The 15,095-nt window shown below is 47.2% G+C and overlaps 1 protein-coding gene across 1 annotated transcript; it reads right to left on the bottom strand.

The window, feature by feature from the left end:
* Positions 1–7,443: 7,443 nt before the first annotated feature.
* TLCD5 (TLC domain containing 5) lies at positions 7,444–15,095 on the bottom strand. Its single transcript, XM_038754586.1, has 3 exons — positions 15,056–15,095; positions 10,196–10,395; positions 7,444–8,525 (listed from the first exon to the last, which is right to left on the bottom strand). Exons 2-3 carry the CDS (start codon positions 10,392–10,394, stop codon positions 7,987–7,989), a joined length of 738 nt encoding a protein of 245 aa, XP_038610514.1. The 5' UTR covers position 10,395; positions 15,056–15,095; the 3' UTR covers positions 7,444–7,986.

Here is a 15,095-nt window from a genome sequence, read left to right as displayed (position 1 = left end):
TTATTTATTGAACACTTACTATGTACAGAGCACTATACTAAACTCTTGGGAGAGTACAGTACAACAGAGTGGGCAGTCACATTCCCTGCCCATAATGAGCTTACGGTCCCACCTGATTATCTTGCATGTACCCCAGGGCTCGGTATAGTGCTTGGCACATAGTAAGCACTTAATAAATACTATTATTATTATTATCCCACTACCTTCAGGAGCCCTCACCAGACTGGGTTCCATAGTTTGTCCACAACTATCCCTTTCCCCTACAACTCCACTGAGGAAGGTCTTCCTCAGGAAGGGACATCCTCTTCATCTAAATGCGACTGTGAGCCTTCCTGTGGGCTAATAGAAAGAGCACCGAGCCGGGAGTCAGGAGACTGGGGTTACTTTAATCATTCATTCAATCGTATTTATTGAGTACCTACTGTGGGCAAAGCACTGTACTAAGCGCTTGGGAAAGTACAATATAACAACAGACCCATTTCTTTGCCCCCAACAAGCTCACAGTCTAGAGAGTTCGAGTTCAGCCCTGCCTCTTACCAGCTGTTTGCCTGGGAAAGACATGTAAGCTCCGTGCCTCAGTTTCCTCATCTGTGAAATGGGTAACATCGCCTGTTCTCTCCCTCCTTAGACGGGAGCCCCTTGTGGTACAGAGGCTGTGTTTGATCTCCTTATCTTGCCTCCAGCCCAGCACTTTGCTGAGCTCTTGACACATAGTAAACTCTTAACAAATACCATCATTATTATTGTGCTAGGAGGAATAGCTATAAAGGAGAAGTTTGAGGTGGAGCCCCTTCTGTTGTTACCAGACTCTAAAGCTTGCCAGCAGAAAATAGAACTTCTAAGCTGTGGTGATTTCTATAGGCGTGACTTCTCTGTGGGGGGAAGAGAGGGTTGGCATGTGCTGTGGTATTTAAAAAAAATCAGTGTAAAGCAGTCCTAAGGGCTGTGTAGAAAGCATTGGAGGTTTTGTAAATACAATAATAGGCTTCAAATTGCAGGTGTGGAAACAAACCTTCATCAGGGAGATTAATGAGTACTATGTGTCCTTGCTTTTGCGTCTTCGAGTCGTTTGTTTTGTGCGTTATTTTTATAATTGCCCCACTTCTTATGTTCAAAATTATTGTGTGCGTGTATGCAGGTAAACAAAGGAGTTTCAGCATTTGGAGAATGTAAAATTGCATTTTCATCAGGAAATAGAAAAGCAGCATGACCTACTGGAAAGTGCACAGGACTGGGAATCATAGGACCTGAGTTCTAACCCTGTTGCCACTTTGCTGCTGTGTTACCTTGGGCAAGTCACTTCCTCATCACTCATTTCCTAAATTAGCTACCTCATCTGGAAAATGGGGATTAAGACTGTGAGCCCCATGGGGTCAGGGACTATGTCCAACTCAATTTGCTTGTATACACCCCAGTACTTAGTACAGTAACTGGCACATAGTAAGTGCTAAACAAATATCATTATTATTGTTATTATTATTATTAATAAGTGTTCAGTACAGTGCTCTGCACACAGTAAGTGCTCAATAAATACAATTGAATGAATGAATGAATGAACCCTGGCTCTGCCACTTTTCTGCTGTGTGACCAGCAGAAAAGTCACTAAATTTTACTGAATTTATCTATACCTCAGTTTTCTCATCTGTAAAATGAGGATTCAATACCTGTTCTCCCTCCTACTTAGACTGTGATTCCCAAATGGGATACGGACTGTATTATCAAATTAGCACTTAGTACCGTGTACAGCAATGATTATTAGTATTAGTAGATAACTACCTTACTTCCTTACAAAGCTTATAGACCCATGTCTTTGAACGCCCTGGGTACTCAAGATGGACCGGATTTAAGGTATTCAAAGGCCCAAAGTCCAAAGATGACTTTGTTCTGCTTGATTCTGAGATCAAGTGGAGGGCCAGCTAATTTTGTAATGTTTGAGCACAGGCCCGGGAGTCAGAGGACCTGGGTTTTAATTCCGGCCCTACCACTTACAGGCCGTGTGACCTTGGTCAAGTCACTTAACTTCTCTAGGCCTCAGTGCCCTTATCTGTAAAATGGGGCTTCAATATTTTTTCAATATCTTATTTAGACTGTGAGCGCCATGTGGGACCTGATTACCCAATAGCTGTCCCTGTGCTTAGTACAGTGCTTGGTATAGAATAAACGCTTAAAAAATACCACAATTATTATTGTTTGATGATGATGATGATAAAAGCATGGCTCACTGGAAAAAGCACGGGCTTGGGAGCCAGAGGTCATGGATTCTAATCCCTACTCCGCCACTTGTCAGCTGTGTGACTTTGGACAAGTCACTTAACTTCTGTGGGCCTCAGTTACCTCATCTGTAAAATGGGGATTAAAGCTGTGAGCCCTATGTGGGACAACCTGATCACCTTGTATTCCCCCCACCAGAGCTTAGAAGAGTGCTTTGCACACCGTAAGTTCTTAACAAATGTCATTATTATTATTATTATATAATTATTATAATATAATAATAATATAATAATAATATAATTATTATAATAATAACAACCAAATTACTTCCTTCCCTGAAGCGCTCATCAGGGCATACCGCCACCTGCTGGCAGGCTCCTGATTGACAAGCCCATCCTTTAAAGCAGTCACTGAACTACGGTGATAACTAAGGTCAAAAATTCACCTAATGCAATCAAACTTTCCTAAAATTCAGATTACAGCATCCGTTTGTTGACTCAGTGTGATGTTCTGAATAGCCCTACGAGTACTTTTTTTGCTACTGTGAAGCCAACGAATTTGACACCTGTCTACATGTTTTTTGTTGTCTGTCTTCCCCTTCGAATAATAATAATAATAATAATATCATTTATTAAGCGCTTACTATGTGCAAAGCACTGTTCTAAGAGCTAGGGAGGTTACACGGTGATCAGGTGGTCCTACGGGGGGCTCACAGTCTTCATACCCATTTTACAGATGAGGTAACTGAGGCACAGAGAAAAGTGACTTGCCCAAAGTCACACAGCTGACACGTGCGGAGCTGGGATTTGAACCCATGACCTCTGACTCCAAAGCCTGGGCTCTTTCCACTGAGCCATGAAGTCTTCTTTGGACTGTGAGCCCGTTGTTGGGTAGGGACCGTCTCTATATGTTGCCGACTTTTACTTCCCAAGCTCTTAGTACAGTGCTCTGCACACAGTAAGCGCTCAATAAATACAATTGAATGAATGAATTTGCCGACTTTTACTTCCCAAGCTCTTAGTACAGTGCTCTGCACACAGTAAGCGCTCAATAAATACAATTGAATGAATGAATGAATGAATATCCCCTTTTCCTCCATTTCAAACTTATTTGAGTGTCTGTCTTCTCACCTCACCACTAGATTGTAAATTCCTTGAGGACAGAGATCGCATCTATGAATTCTATTATACAGTAGGTGCTTAATGAAGACTATTGATTGATTTATTGTCATATAGTGGTGGACTAAATGTGTTTTTTGCCCTGAGAAGATGTGGAAATGTAGGTATCAGATGCATCAGACCACTCAGATCTAGTAACTTACTCTTGTAAAAATGGAATTCTTCTCTTTCTTCCAGCTTTCAGTGTTCTAGAACTAAATTGGGGCCCACAGAGCCCAACTAACGGGAAAAGTTCCTTTTCATATGCCCTAAGTATTCTTGGCTGTATCCTAGAATGGATTTAATTAAGATTAGAGTTCATATGCTGTAGAACTTCAATAAGGGGTGAACCTCTCCAAATTCACCCCAAACTCAGAGTTCAATTATATGGCCCAGGCCCCAGTTGAGAGGTTTAAATCTGCAGCCCAACTCTAAAATATATCAAACAGGCCTAAAGGAAATCAAACAGCAAGCCTAAAAGCAATCAACACCTTTATTCATTCGTATTTACTGAGAGCTTACTGTGCACTCAGGAGAGTACAATACAACAATAAACAGGCACATTTCCTGTCCAAATGGGCTCTTGTCCTATCCTAGGTTGGATTCAGGTTTTGGCTTGTGAAGCTCCTTCTAGACTGAAAACTTGTTGTGGGCAGGGAACCAGTCTGCCAACTTTGTATTGTACTCTCCCAAGTGCTTAGTACAGTGCTCTGCACGTAGCAAGCACTCAATAAATACCAGTGATTGATTGATTGTGAGGAAACTCTGGATTTTGTTGTAGGTAGACAGTTGTTTCTCAACTGAGGGCCAGAGAAGCCACTGGAGAAGAAAGGGAGGGAAAGACTGAGAAAAGCTGAAAGAGAAAATCAGAGACCAAGACCAACTTTTTTTTAAATTTACTGTTTGGAATATGTGAATACAAACTCTGAACTGATAAAAAGTTATTTTATTTTTATAAAACTTGGTACAAAGCTTATAAATCCTTCATGGGTGGGGAGTGAGGAGTCATTACACAGCAATCCAAATATAAATTTGTGTTTCTTACTATTCCCACAGCACACAGGTAAGTTAGCCCTTCTTCCCTGCGATGTAGCACTGCCCTATTGTTTGCCGAGCAGAGATGAAGGGAATTTCTGTTTTTCTACCCCCAATACCCAGGGGGCTGGAACAAAGAATCTTTTCCATTTTCCCAAAGAATCCCCAGCAGAAGGGAAGCAGTTTCACCTAGTGGTACAGCACAGGGTTAGGAGTCAGAAGGACCTGGGCTCTAATCCCGGCACCATCACTTGTCTGCTGTGTGACCTTGGGCAAGTAGCTTCACTTCTCTGCACCTCAGTTCCCTCATCTGTAAAATGGGGATTAAGATTGGGCATTCCATGAGGGACAGGGACTGTGTCCAAACTGATTATCTTGTATCTATCCCAGTGCTTAGAACAGTACTTGACACAGAATGAGCCCTTAACAAATACCCCTCTGCCCCAATCTCGTGCCACCGCCTCACAAAAAAGAGGGCCCCGGCCTGAGGTTTTCCACACATAGCAAGATCCCCCTCCCGGGACCTGGGTGGTAAACTCCTTGAGGACAGGGATTTGTCTACCAACTCTATTGTATTGTTCTTTCCCAAGAGCACACTTAATACAGCGCTCTGCAAACAGTAAGCGCTGAGTAAAGACCATTGATTGATTGATTAAAAGACGATGGAAACTCTATTCCCTAATGGATTCCCTGAGCCAAAAATTAAGGGCCAGATTTTCTTGAACTCCCCTGTCAATTCACTACTCTCCTCTCTCTGAACTTCTGCTGAAATGGTCACTCCTTCCCAACCTGCTTTGTTGCCCACTGTGAGGTAGCTATCTATTGTCAGCAGCAGTATCCGTAGTATTTATTGCGGGCCTGTTGTGAGCGGAGTACAGAACTAAGTTCTGGGAGAGTACCCTAAAAGCAAATGACATAGACACCCTCTGATCTCAGATGGCCACACGGAAGCAAGAAGCATTCATTTAGTCAGTGAATAGTCCCCTCTATACCATAAGCTCATTATGGGCAGGGACTGTCTGCCAATTCTGCTACACTGAGCAAGCGCTTAGTACAGTGCTCTGCACATGGTAATCAATCAAATACCATTGACCAACTGAATTTAGCATGTGCCCAACACAGCCTGGAAACCAGGGAAGCAGTGTGGCCTAGTGTGGCTCCGTGGAAATAGCACGGGCTTTGGAGTCAGAGGTCATGGGTTCAAATCCCAGCTCCGCCAATTGTCAGCTGTGTGACTTTGGGCAAGTCACTTAACTTCTCTGGGCCTCAGTTCCCTCATCTGTAAAATGGGGATGAAGACTGTGAGCCCCCCGTGGGACAACCTGATCACCTTGTAACCTCCCCAGCGCTTAGAACAGTGTTTTGCACATAGTAAGCACTTATTAAATGCCATTATTATTATTATAGTGCATATAGCACAGACCTGGTTGTCAGAAGGACCTGAGTTCTAATCCCAGTTCCACCACTTGTCTGCTGTGTGACCTTGGGCAAGTCACTTCACTTCTCTGTGCCTCAGTTCCCTCATCTGGAAAATAGGGGATTAAGACTGTTAGCCCAATATGGGACAGAGACTGATTAGCTTATATCTACCCCAGTGCCTGACACATAGTAAGCACTTAACAAATACCATTAAAAAAGAAGGGGTCGGGGGAGCAAAGGCGGAGGATCCAGGAGGTCCCGGATTTCCCGTCTGACTGACTCTGCTCACTGCCTGCCTCTCTGAGGGCTTATAACAAGCCATACAGGGCAGTTAGGGAAACTGGACTGAACTGGGATGAGTGAGAGAGGCCCTGGGGGGTGAGGGAGAGGGGTCTTGTTCACATCAAACAGAAAATTTTGAGTGATGGAGAAGTGTGAGCCGTGAAAGGGAGAAGAAGGGAGGATGGAGAGGGGAGATAAAAGGAGCCTAATCCTGTGGTCCACCAGACAATTTACTCTTATAGTAAGTGGCTACGGGAGGCAGGCCCGGATGTTAGAGGTGAATGCTATCCTCCATTTCAACCTCCGTGAAAGCCACATGGTAAATCCCCATGGACGCTATCCAGCCCCACTTAGCCTACAGCCTGAAACGCCTGCCTTCTAATTCACTGGAAAACTAAAGGTTGGGCAAGTCCTCTACACTCTAAGCTTATTTAGGGCAAGGGAACGTGTCCACTAATTCTGTTATATGATACTCTCCCAAGCTCTTAGTACAGTGTTCTGCAGAGTCAGGGCTCAATAAATATCATCAATTGACTAAACACGTCCTGCCTCTGGCCTGGAATGCTCTCCCTCCTCATATCCGACAATGACTCTCCCCCGGTTCAAAGCCTTAATGAAGGCACATCTCCTCCAAGAGGCCTTCTCTGACTAAGCCCTCCTTTCCTCATCTATGACTCCCTTCTGCATCACTCTGACTTGCCCCCTTTACTCTCCCCCTCATCCCAGCCCCACAGCACGTATGTACATATCTGTCATTTATTCACTGATATTAATGTCTGTTTCCCCCTCTAGATGGTAAGCTCATTATGGGTAGGGAATGTATCTATTTATTGTTGTATTCTCCTAAGTGCTTAGTACAGTGCTCTGCACACAGTAAGTGCTCAGTAAATGTGATTGACTGACTGAATAGCCTGGGTGCCAGCAGCATTCTTGCATACATTATCCTCTGGTCTTTAGGAAAGCAGCATGGCTTAATGGAAAGAGCACGGGCCTGAAAGTCAGAGGCCCTGGGTTCTAATCTCATCTCTGCCACATGTCTACTGTGTGACTTTGGGCAAGTCACTTCACTTCTCTGGGCCTCAGTTCCTTATCTGTAAAATGAGGATGAAATCCCCCCTTATTTAGACTGTAAGCCCCATGTGGGACAGGGACTGTGTCCAACCTGATTAACTTTTATCTACCCCAGTGTTTAGAATGGTGCTTGCCACCCAGTAAGCACTTAACAAGTCTCATAATTATTAGATATTATTATTAGGGGATGACTTTCTGGGTACATAGAGAATCAATCAATCATTCATTGAGCGCTTACTATGTGTGCAGAGCACGGTACTAAGCGCTTGGGAGAGTACAATATGACAATACAGTGGGACCAGCCCTTCTGGTGAGATTGTCTAGGGCAATTCCTCATCTCACAAACTCCCTATGGTGCCTAGCAAGGTCAAGGGAAGAAGCAGTCTCAGTTTCCTTAAAAAATGATAGCATAGGATTAAAGAGTTGCTTCTCAAAGTAACAGGGACAGAACAATGTTCAGCCTCTGAAACCACCCTCCTCCCGAGCCCCCTCCTTAACTAAACTTGGGATAAACTGGCATTTCAGCAATTCTGCTCTACATCAATCCAAGCCCCTTCTCCTCCCACCTGTACCTACCCAGCTACGACTGTGCACAGAGAGGTCATGTTCACACTTAATACTGGTAACTATGTGCTTTAGGACTCACCAAATTCCCTGACCAATAAGTTAAGCCCTTTCTAAAAAAAACCCTCACCCCTAAAGTGTACTAAGCTCCTCGCCTCCTGAGGCTCTCCCGGGGACAACCCGGCCCCCGAGCCTGATTTAAGAGCGAAGAGTGCTCACCCCTCCCACGGCCAGGAGCGAGGCCCGGTTAATCGTCCCTGACGTGCCCGTTCGTCTTCATCAGTCGCTCCTCACTTCTCCTGCTCCGCCAAGCTCGGTACTTCTTGCCGCTCTTCCTCCACGCGAAGCGCCAGATGCTGCCCATGAAACACCAGGACACGCCGTACATGGCCACGCCCCCCACCTTCACGAACCACCGAGGCTTGGGGGAGACCAGCTCGCAGAACAGGAGCCGGGCCCCCACCCCGATCCGCACGCCCGTGAAGATGGCTACGAAGAGGAAGTCCACCACATCGCCAGCGAAGCTGTGATAGCGGCCCGTCTCCCGGAGGAACCAGCGGGCCTGCAGCAGCGGGTTGGTGAGCTCGCTGCCGAAGAGGACCGCATTGACCTCAGTGCCCGACTCCCCGAGCACCAGGGCCATGATGATGCCCAGGATGCTCAGCGTGTGGTGGGCCAGCATCAGGGCTCCTTCGGTCCGGAAGTGGACGCACCAGGCCAGGTCGAAGAGGAAGTAGCCCAGGGTGACACAGAGCACGTGTACCTGGAGAGGAGTGTTGGCAGATCCTGAAAGAGATCACACCGGGAGGGCCGAGTCAGTGCCAAGACACTGGACTCAGTGTGGCCTAGTGGACAGAGACCAGGCCTGGGAGTCAGAAGGACCTGGGTTCTAATCCCAGCTCTGCTACTTGTCTCCTGTGTGACCTTCGGCAAGTCACTTCACTTCTCTGGGCCTCAGTTCCCTCATCTGTAAAATGGGGGATTAAGACTGTGAGCCCCTATGTGGGACAGGAACTGTGTCCAACCCAATTTGCTTGTACCCACCCAGGTGCTTAGAACACTGCATGGCACACAGTAAGTGATTAACAAATGCCACAATTATTACTTCCTCTCATCCAGCGCTTAGAACAGTGCTTGGAACATAGTAAGCACTTAACAAATACCATCATCATCATCATTATTATTATTGGGATCCCACCCACCTCTTAGTCACAGCAGGGGCGGGGGTTCTAGCCCAGCTCCGCCACTTCCCTTCTGTGGGACACGGGGCAAATCACTTTACTTCTCGGCACCTCCAATTCCTCATCTGTAAAATGGGGATTCAATACTTATTCTCCCTTCTACTTAGACTGTAAACCCCATGTGGAGCAGGGACTATTTATGACCTGATTGTCTTGTAGCTACATCAGTGCTTGGCACATAGTAGGTGCTCAACAAATACCACAATTGTTATTATTAAGTAAAGCAGATGAAGATGGGAAAGCCAGCCCACCCCCAGGACCCCCCTTCTTTCTTCCAGGTTCTATAGGAAGGCCTACAATAGGTATCAGTTGGTGCTCTTTTGGTAAAGCACTTATACTATGTGCCAGGCACTGTACTAAGCTCTGTGGTACATGTACAACCTAATCAGGTTGGACACAGTCCATGTCCCATGTGGGATTCACAATTTTAATGCCCGTTTTACACATGAGGTGAACTGAGGCCCAGAGAAGTGAAGTGATTTGTCCAAATTCACCCAGCAGACACATGGCAGAGACAGGATTAGAGCGTAGGTCCTTCTGATCCCAAGCCTGTGCTCTGTCCAGTAGGCCATGCTGCTTCTTATGTGGGACCTGATTATCTCAATCTACCCCGGTGTTAGAAACAGCGCTTGGCACATAGTAAGTGCTTACCAAATTCCACAATTGTTGTTGTTCTTGTTAGTATTATTATTATTTTGACACTGTCCTCAGCAACTGGCTCCCAGCTTTCAGCAGAGATGCAGCAGTGTCTTGGGCTCTGTTTTACCACATCCTTAAAACACCTCCTCTGCCCTCCCTGCTATTACTACTACTACCGCCAACTATATGAAAAGTTTCCTTTCTCCCCCAACCACTTCCCATAGCTAGTGGAAGTACCAGTATAGTCTGACTTTGTGGAAAGAGCACGGGATTGAACTCGAGAGACCCAGGTTCTAGTCCCAGCTCAGTTCCTGCCCTGCTGTGCCACTTTGGGCAAACCACCCTCTCTGTACCTCAGTTTCCCCACCTGTTCAAAAGGGATAGGATACATGCCCTCTCTCCCGCTTAAACTGTAAGCCCTACATCTCAATCGTTTACATCTTATATGATTACCTTGTATCTAACCCAATGCTTGGCACACAGTTTTCATTTAAGGAATGACATCATGAAAAAACTGTTATTATTATTATTATTATCTAGTCCATCAGCCCCACTGGGAAAGCCTCCCCAACCTACCTGGGTGGGTGAAAGGCCAGGGGCCATCGATAAAACCAATATAAGCTGAAAGGACGACAGAGAGGACTCCGTGGGTAAACGTAACCAAGCGGCAGTTCCACTCATAGCCGCGGTGCTTGTTCAGGAAGCAGAAAGAGATGTAGAGGGAAAACCAGCCACCCAGGCAGCCCGCCACCCGCAGAAATAGCTCTGCCACCATCCTGCAGTAGAGACAGCAGAGACAGAAGAAACACTCAACCGGAGAAAACCGAACCCACTGTCTTTGGGTTTCGACCCTGACCGACTCCACCACAAGCAGGCCAGAGGGCCAATGAGAAACCAACCAAATCAGTCAGACACCCGGCTGCACGGCCACCGTGTGATTCCACATCTACCAGTCCATCAGTGGTACTTACTGACGCTTATAATGTGCAGGGGACTATACTAAGCGCTTGGGAGAGTACACTATGACAGAATTAGCAGACACGTTCCCTGCCCATAATGAGTTTACAGTCTAGAGGGGGTGGCGGACATTATACCAATAATTTATAATGTATAATTTAAAAATATGTACAGAAGTGCTGTGGCGTTGGAAAGAATATCAAATGTCCAGAGGTCACAGAGCCATGTGCATAGATGAAGCAGGAGGGAGAGTGAGCCAGGGAAAAAAGGGCTTAATAGGGGACGGCCAGTTCCATAGGCACAAACCTTCTAGTCAAGGGGGGTTTGAATGCCATCTCTCCCCAAAGTACTTAGAGTCATGTCAGTGTCTAGAATTGAGGGCTGGGAGCCCCTGTGTCTAGATCTGGCCTGTAGTTTATGCTCAGTAAATGGAAATGTTTCCAACACTGCTACCCAACCATAAAGATGTCCAATTCAGCTGCTGATCCGGCCCTGAACAATTTAAGGAGGCGGTGTGGTCAAATCAGGGAAGTAAGAGACCTGGGTGGGCTTAGACCCCACCACACCACTGGCCTGGGTGTCCTTGAACAAGTTTACCCTTGCTGAGCTTCTTTTTTATGGTATTTATGTGTTGTTGTTGTTGTTGTTGTTTTTAAAATGGTATTTGTTCAGCGGTAGATACGAGCTCAGGTTGGACACAGTCTACGTCCCACAAGGAGCTCACAGTCTTCATCCTCATTTTAAAGATGAGGGAATTGAGGCCCAGAGAAATGAAGTGACTTGCCCAAGGTCACCTAGCAGGCAAGTGAGGGAGTCAGGATTAGAACCCAGGTCCTTGCTGGATCCAGGAGGCCATGCTGCCTCTCACATGCTCCTTCAAGGTCTTCAACTGTAAAATTGTGATAATGACCTCCCTACCTCACAAGGACATTGAGAGAAAATAAAATTTCAAGTACTAGTATTATTAAGCGGCCTTAGCTCCTCTGTGACGGACAAGGAAATTTACATTACCTACATTATCAGAGTGCTGATAGGAAAATGTAACCACGTTTGACAAACCACATTACAGTCCTTTCCTTATGAAACACACTAGATATGAAAGCTGCTGCTATACGTGGTCTCATTATCCAAATTATGTGAAATCTGGCAGTATTCCAGTGGTTTTTAACCAGTCATCAATCACATCCGGAGTTTCACTACAAATCACTAAGTTTATCTGAGCTTCGAAGTCAAAAATCAAAACTCAATGGAGAAGAAGGGGCCAGGCAAAAATCAAGATGAAGATGGAAAGTTCATAAAAGGTAGAATGCTTATAGATATCCTACCAGTCGCTCCTCACTTGCATTTGGAGAAGCAGCGTGGCTCAGAGGAAAGATCACGGGTTTTGGAGTCAAAGGTCATGGGTTCACATCCCGGCTCTGCCACTTGTCAGCTGTGTGACTTTGGGTACGTCACTTAACTTCTCTGTGCCTCAGTTACCTCATCTGTAAAATGGGGATTAAGACTGTGAGCCCCACATGGGACAACCTGATCACCTTGTAACCTCCCCAGCGCTTAGAACAGTGCTCTGTACATAGTAAGCGCTTAACAAGTGCCATTATTATTATTATTATCATTATTAATCGGACTGAAGTAAGATTTGGAGGGGTGTTTGTTTCAGATGTTGTGGAAACATTTTTAAGGAAATTATTTTGGAGAAACAAAAAAGCAGGCTAAAAAAACTAAACATGAGAATATATATATGTACATTCATTCAATTGTATTTATTGAGCACTTACTGTGTGCAGAGCATTGTATTAATATATATTTTTAATGGTATCTAAGCTTTCATTCATTCATTCATCCAATCATATTTATTGAGCACTTACTGTGTGCAAAGCACTGTATCAAGTGCTTGTACTAAGCTCTTACTATGTGCCAGGCACTGTACTCAGTAATGGGGTAGATACAAGCTAATCATGCTGGACACAATCCGTGTCCCACATGGGGATCACCATGTTATCCCCATTTTACAGACAAGGTAACCGTGGCACAGAGAAATGAAGCTGGCTTGCCCAGGATGACACAGCAGAGAAGTGGTGGAGTAGAACCCAGGTCCTATGACTTCAGACTATAAGGTCCTTATAATGGCCAGGGAAAGTGTCTGTTATCTCTGTTGCATTATACCCTCCCAAAAGCTTAGTACAGTGCTTGGCACATAGTAAGCACTCAATAAGAACCATCGACTGAATGATTGACTCACAGCCCTGGGCTCTTTCTGCTAGACCATGCTGCTTTTCATGTATTGCACTGTAAGTAAAGATAAAATCACTATGAGATATTACATCCGAGGGTTTTCATTCATTCATTCATTCATTCAATCGTATTTATTGAGTGCTTACTGTGTGCTGAGCACTGAACTAAGCGCTTGGGAAGTACAAGTCGGCAACGTATAGAGACGGTCCCTACCCAACAACGGGCTCACAGTCTAGAAGGGGGACAACAAAACAAAACATGTAGACAGGTGTCAAAATCGTCAGAATAAATAGAATTATAGCTATATGCATACCATTAACAAAATAAATAGAATAGTAAATATGTACAAGTAAAGTAGCGTAATAAATCTGTACAAATATATACAAGTGCTGTGGGGAGGGGAAGGGGGTAGCATGGGCGGGGAGGGGGAGGAGGAGATTTTCATTCAATTCTACCAGAGACCTTAAAATGATATATACAATTATTTATCAAGTCCATTTAATATGCGAGCCTCTCTCTCCCTCCCGCCCATCCCCACAAGTATGTTCTGCAGATTTAAATTCATTTCCTATTCCCAACCGAACAGGTGGATGTCTTTGGACCAAAGGACACAATTTGCTTTCTTCAAATCCATCAATTCCTGGAATGTAATCGGACCTTGAACAGGGGCCTTTAGAAAGTAAAGTCTCATCCTCCTCGTCTCATCCTGATTTTTGTTCAAGCCAAATATGGAAAAGCATCTGGTCTGTTTTGGGGGTTTTTTTTTTAGTGGCAGGGGGGCAAAAACAAAATATTAAATCGATTTTAGAGGAGGGTGGATGGGAGGTCGAAGGGGCAGGTCGGGGGAAGAAACAGGCATCCTGTTTAAGAGGTGGGTGGCCGGCGCCGACAATCTGCTGAGCTCCTTTGGATCTGAGTGTACTATTTTTATTTATAGAGCCCCCGGCTTCCAAGGAAGGCAGCGGACTAAATCCTTGGAGGAGGGATGAGCTGCCCTTGGGGCCCTGGACGAAGGCCTGAGCCCCGGAGGCCAGAGGGGAGGGAGGTTAGAAAGGAGGGAGGCTGGAAAGGAGGGAAGGCTGGGAGAGATGGTGGCTGGGGGAGGAGGATGGGAGGGAGAGATGGTGGAAAGGAGGGAGGATGGGAGGGAGGAAGGGAAGAAAGGAGGGAGGCTGGGTGGGGGGGGGGAGGGATGGAAGAAAGGACGGAGGCTGGGAGGCCAGGAGAGAAGGAGGATGGGAGGGAGGGAGGGAGGGTGGAAAGAGGGAGGCTGGGAGGGATGAAAGGAGGGAGGCTGGGAGGCCAGGAAAGAAGGAGAATGGGCGGGAGGGAGGGTGGAAAGAGAGGCTGGAAGGGAGGCAGGGATGAAAAGAGGGAGGCTGGTAGGCCAGGAGAGAAGGAGGATGGGAGGGAGGGAGGGAGGGAGGGAGGGTGGAAAGCAGGGAGGCTGTTCGGGGGGGAGGGAGGGAGGCTAGGAGGCCAGGAGGGAAGGAGGATGGGAGGGAGGGATAGATGTGGAAAGGAGGGAGGCTGGGGGCGGGGGAAGGGGAGGAAGACAGGAGGGAGGCTGGGAGGCCAAGAGAGGAGGATGGGAGGGAGGGAGGGACGGATGATGGAAAGAAGGGAGGCTAGGAGGCCAGGAGAGAAGGAGGATGGGAGGGAGGGCCAGACGGTGGAAAGGGGGTAGGGTGGGAAGAAAGGAGGGAGGTTGGGAGGCCAGCAGAGAAGGAGGATGGGAGGGAGGGAGGGATGGTAGAAAGGAGGGAGGCTGTGGGGGAGCGAGGCCGGGAGGGAAAAAGGAGGGAGCCTGGGAGGCCAGGAGAGAAGGAGGATGGGAGGGAGGGTGGGTGGAAAGAAAGGAGGCTGCGGGGGGAAGGAGGCCGGGAGGGTGGCTGGGAGGCCAGGAAAGGAGGATGGAAGGGAGGGAGGATAGGAGGGAGGGATGAAAGGAGGGGGCTGGGAGGCTAGGAGAGAAGGAGGATGGGACGGAGGGAGGGAGGGTGGAAAGGAGGGATGCTGCGAGGAAAGGAGGCCCGGAGGGAGAGGGGAAAGGAGGGAGGTTAGCGAGGGAGGGCAGAAAGGGGGGAGGCTGGGGGGGGGGGGGCGGAAAGGAGGCCGGGCGGGCGGGCGGTCCGGGGGTGGGAGGCCGGCCTCGGGTGGCGCTGGTCCTCCGGGGGGGCCGGGGATGGATGGGGAGCGGGGGGCGGCGGGGCCGGGGGCGGCGGGGCGGGGCGGGGCCGGTACCTTAAGGCCCGGAGAGGGGCGGAGGCGGGCGCGGGCCCGG

This window comes from Tachyglossus aculeatus, chromosome 11 (assembly GCF_015852505.1).
Source record: "Tachyglossus aculeatus isolate mTacAcu1 chromosome 11, mTacAcu1.pri, whole genome shotgun sequence".
Classification (NCBI taxonomy): Eukaryota; Metazoa; Chordata; class Mammalia; order Monotremata; family Tachyglossidae; genus Tachyglossus; species Tachyglossus aculeatus.
The sequence above is the reverse complement of the archived record's forward strand: the minus strand, read 5'-3'. Positions and strand labels throughout refer to the sequence as shown.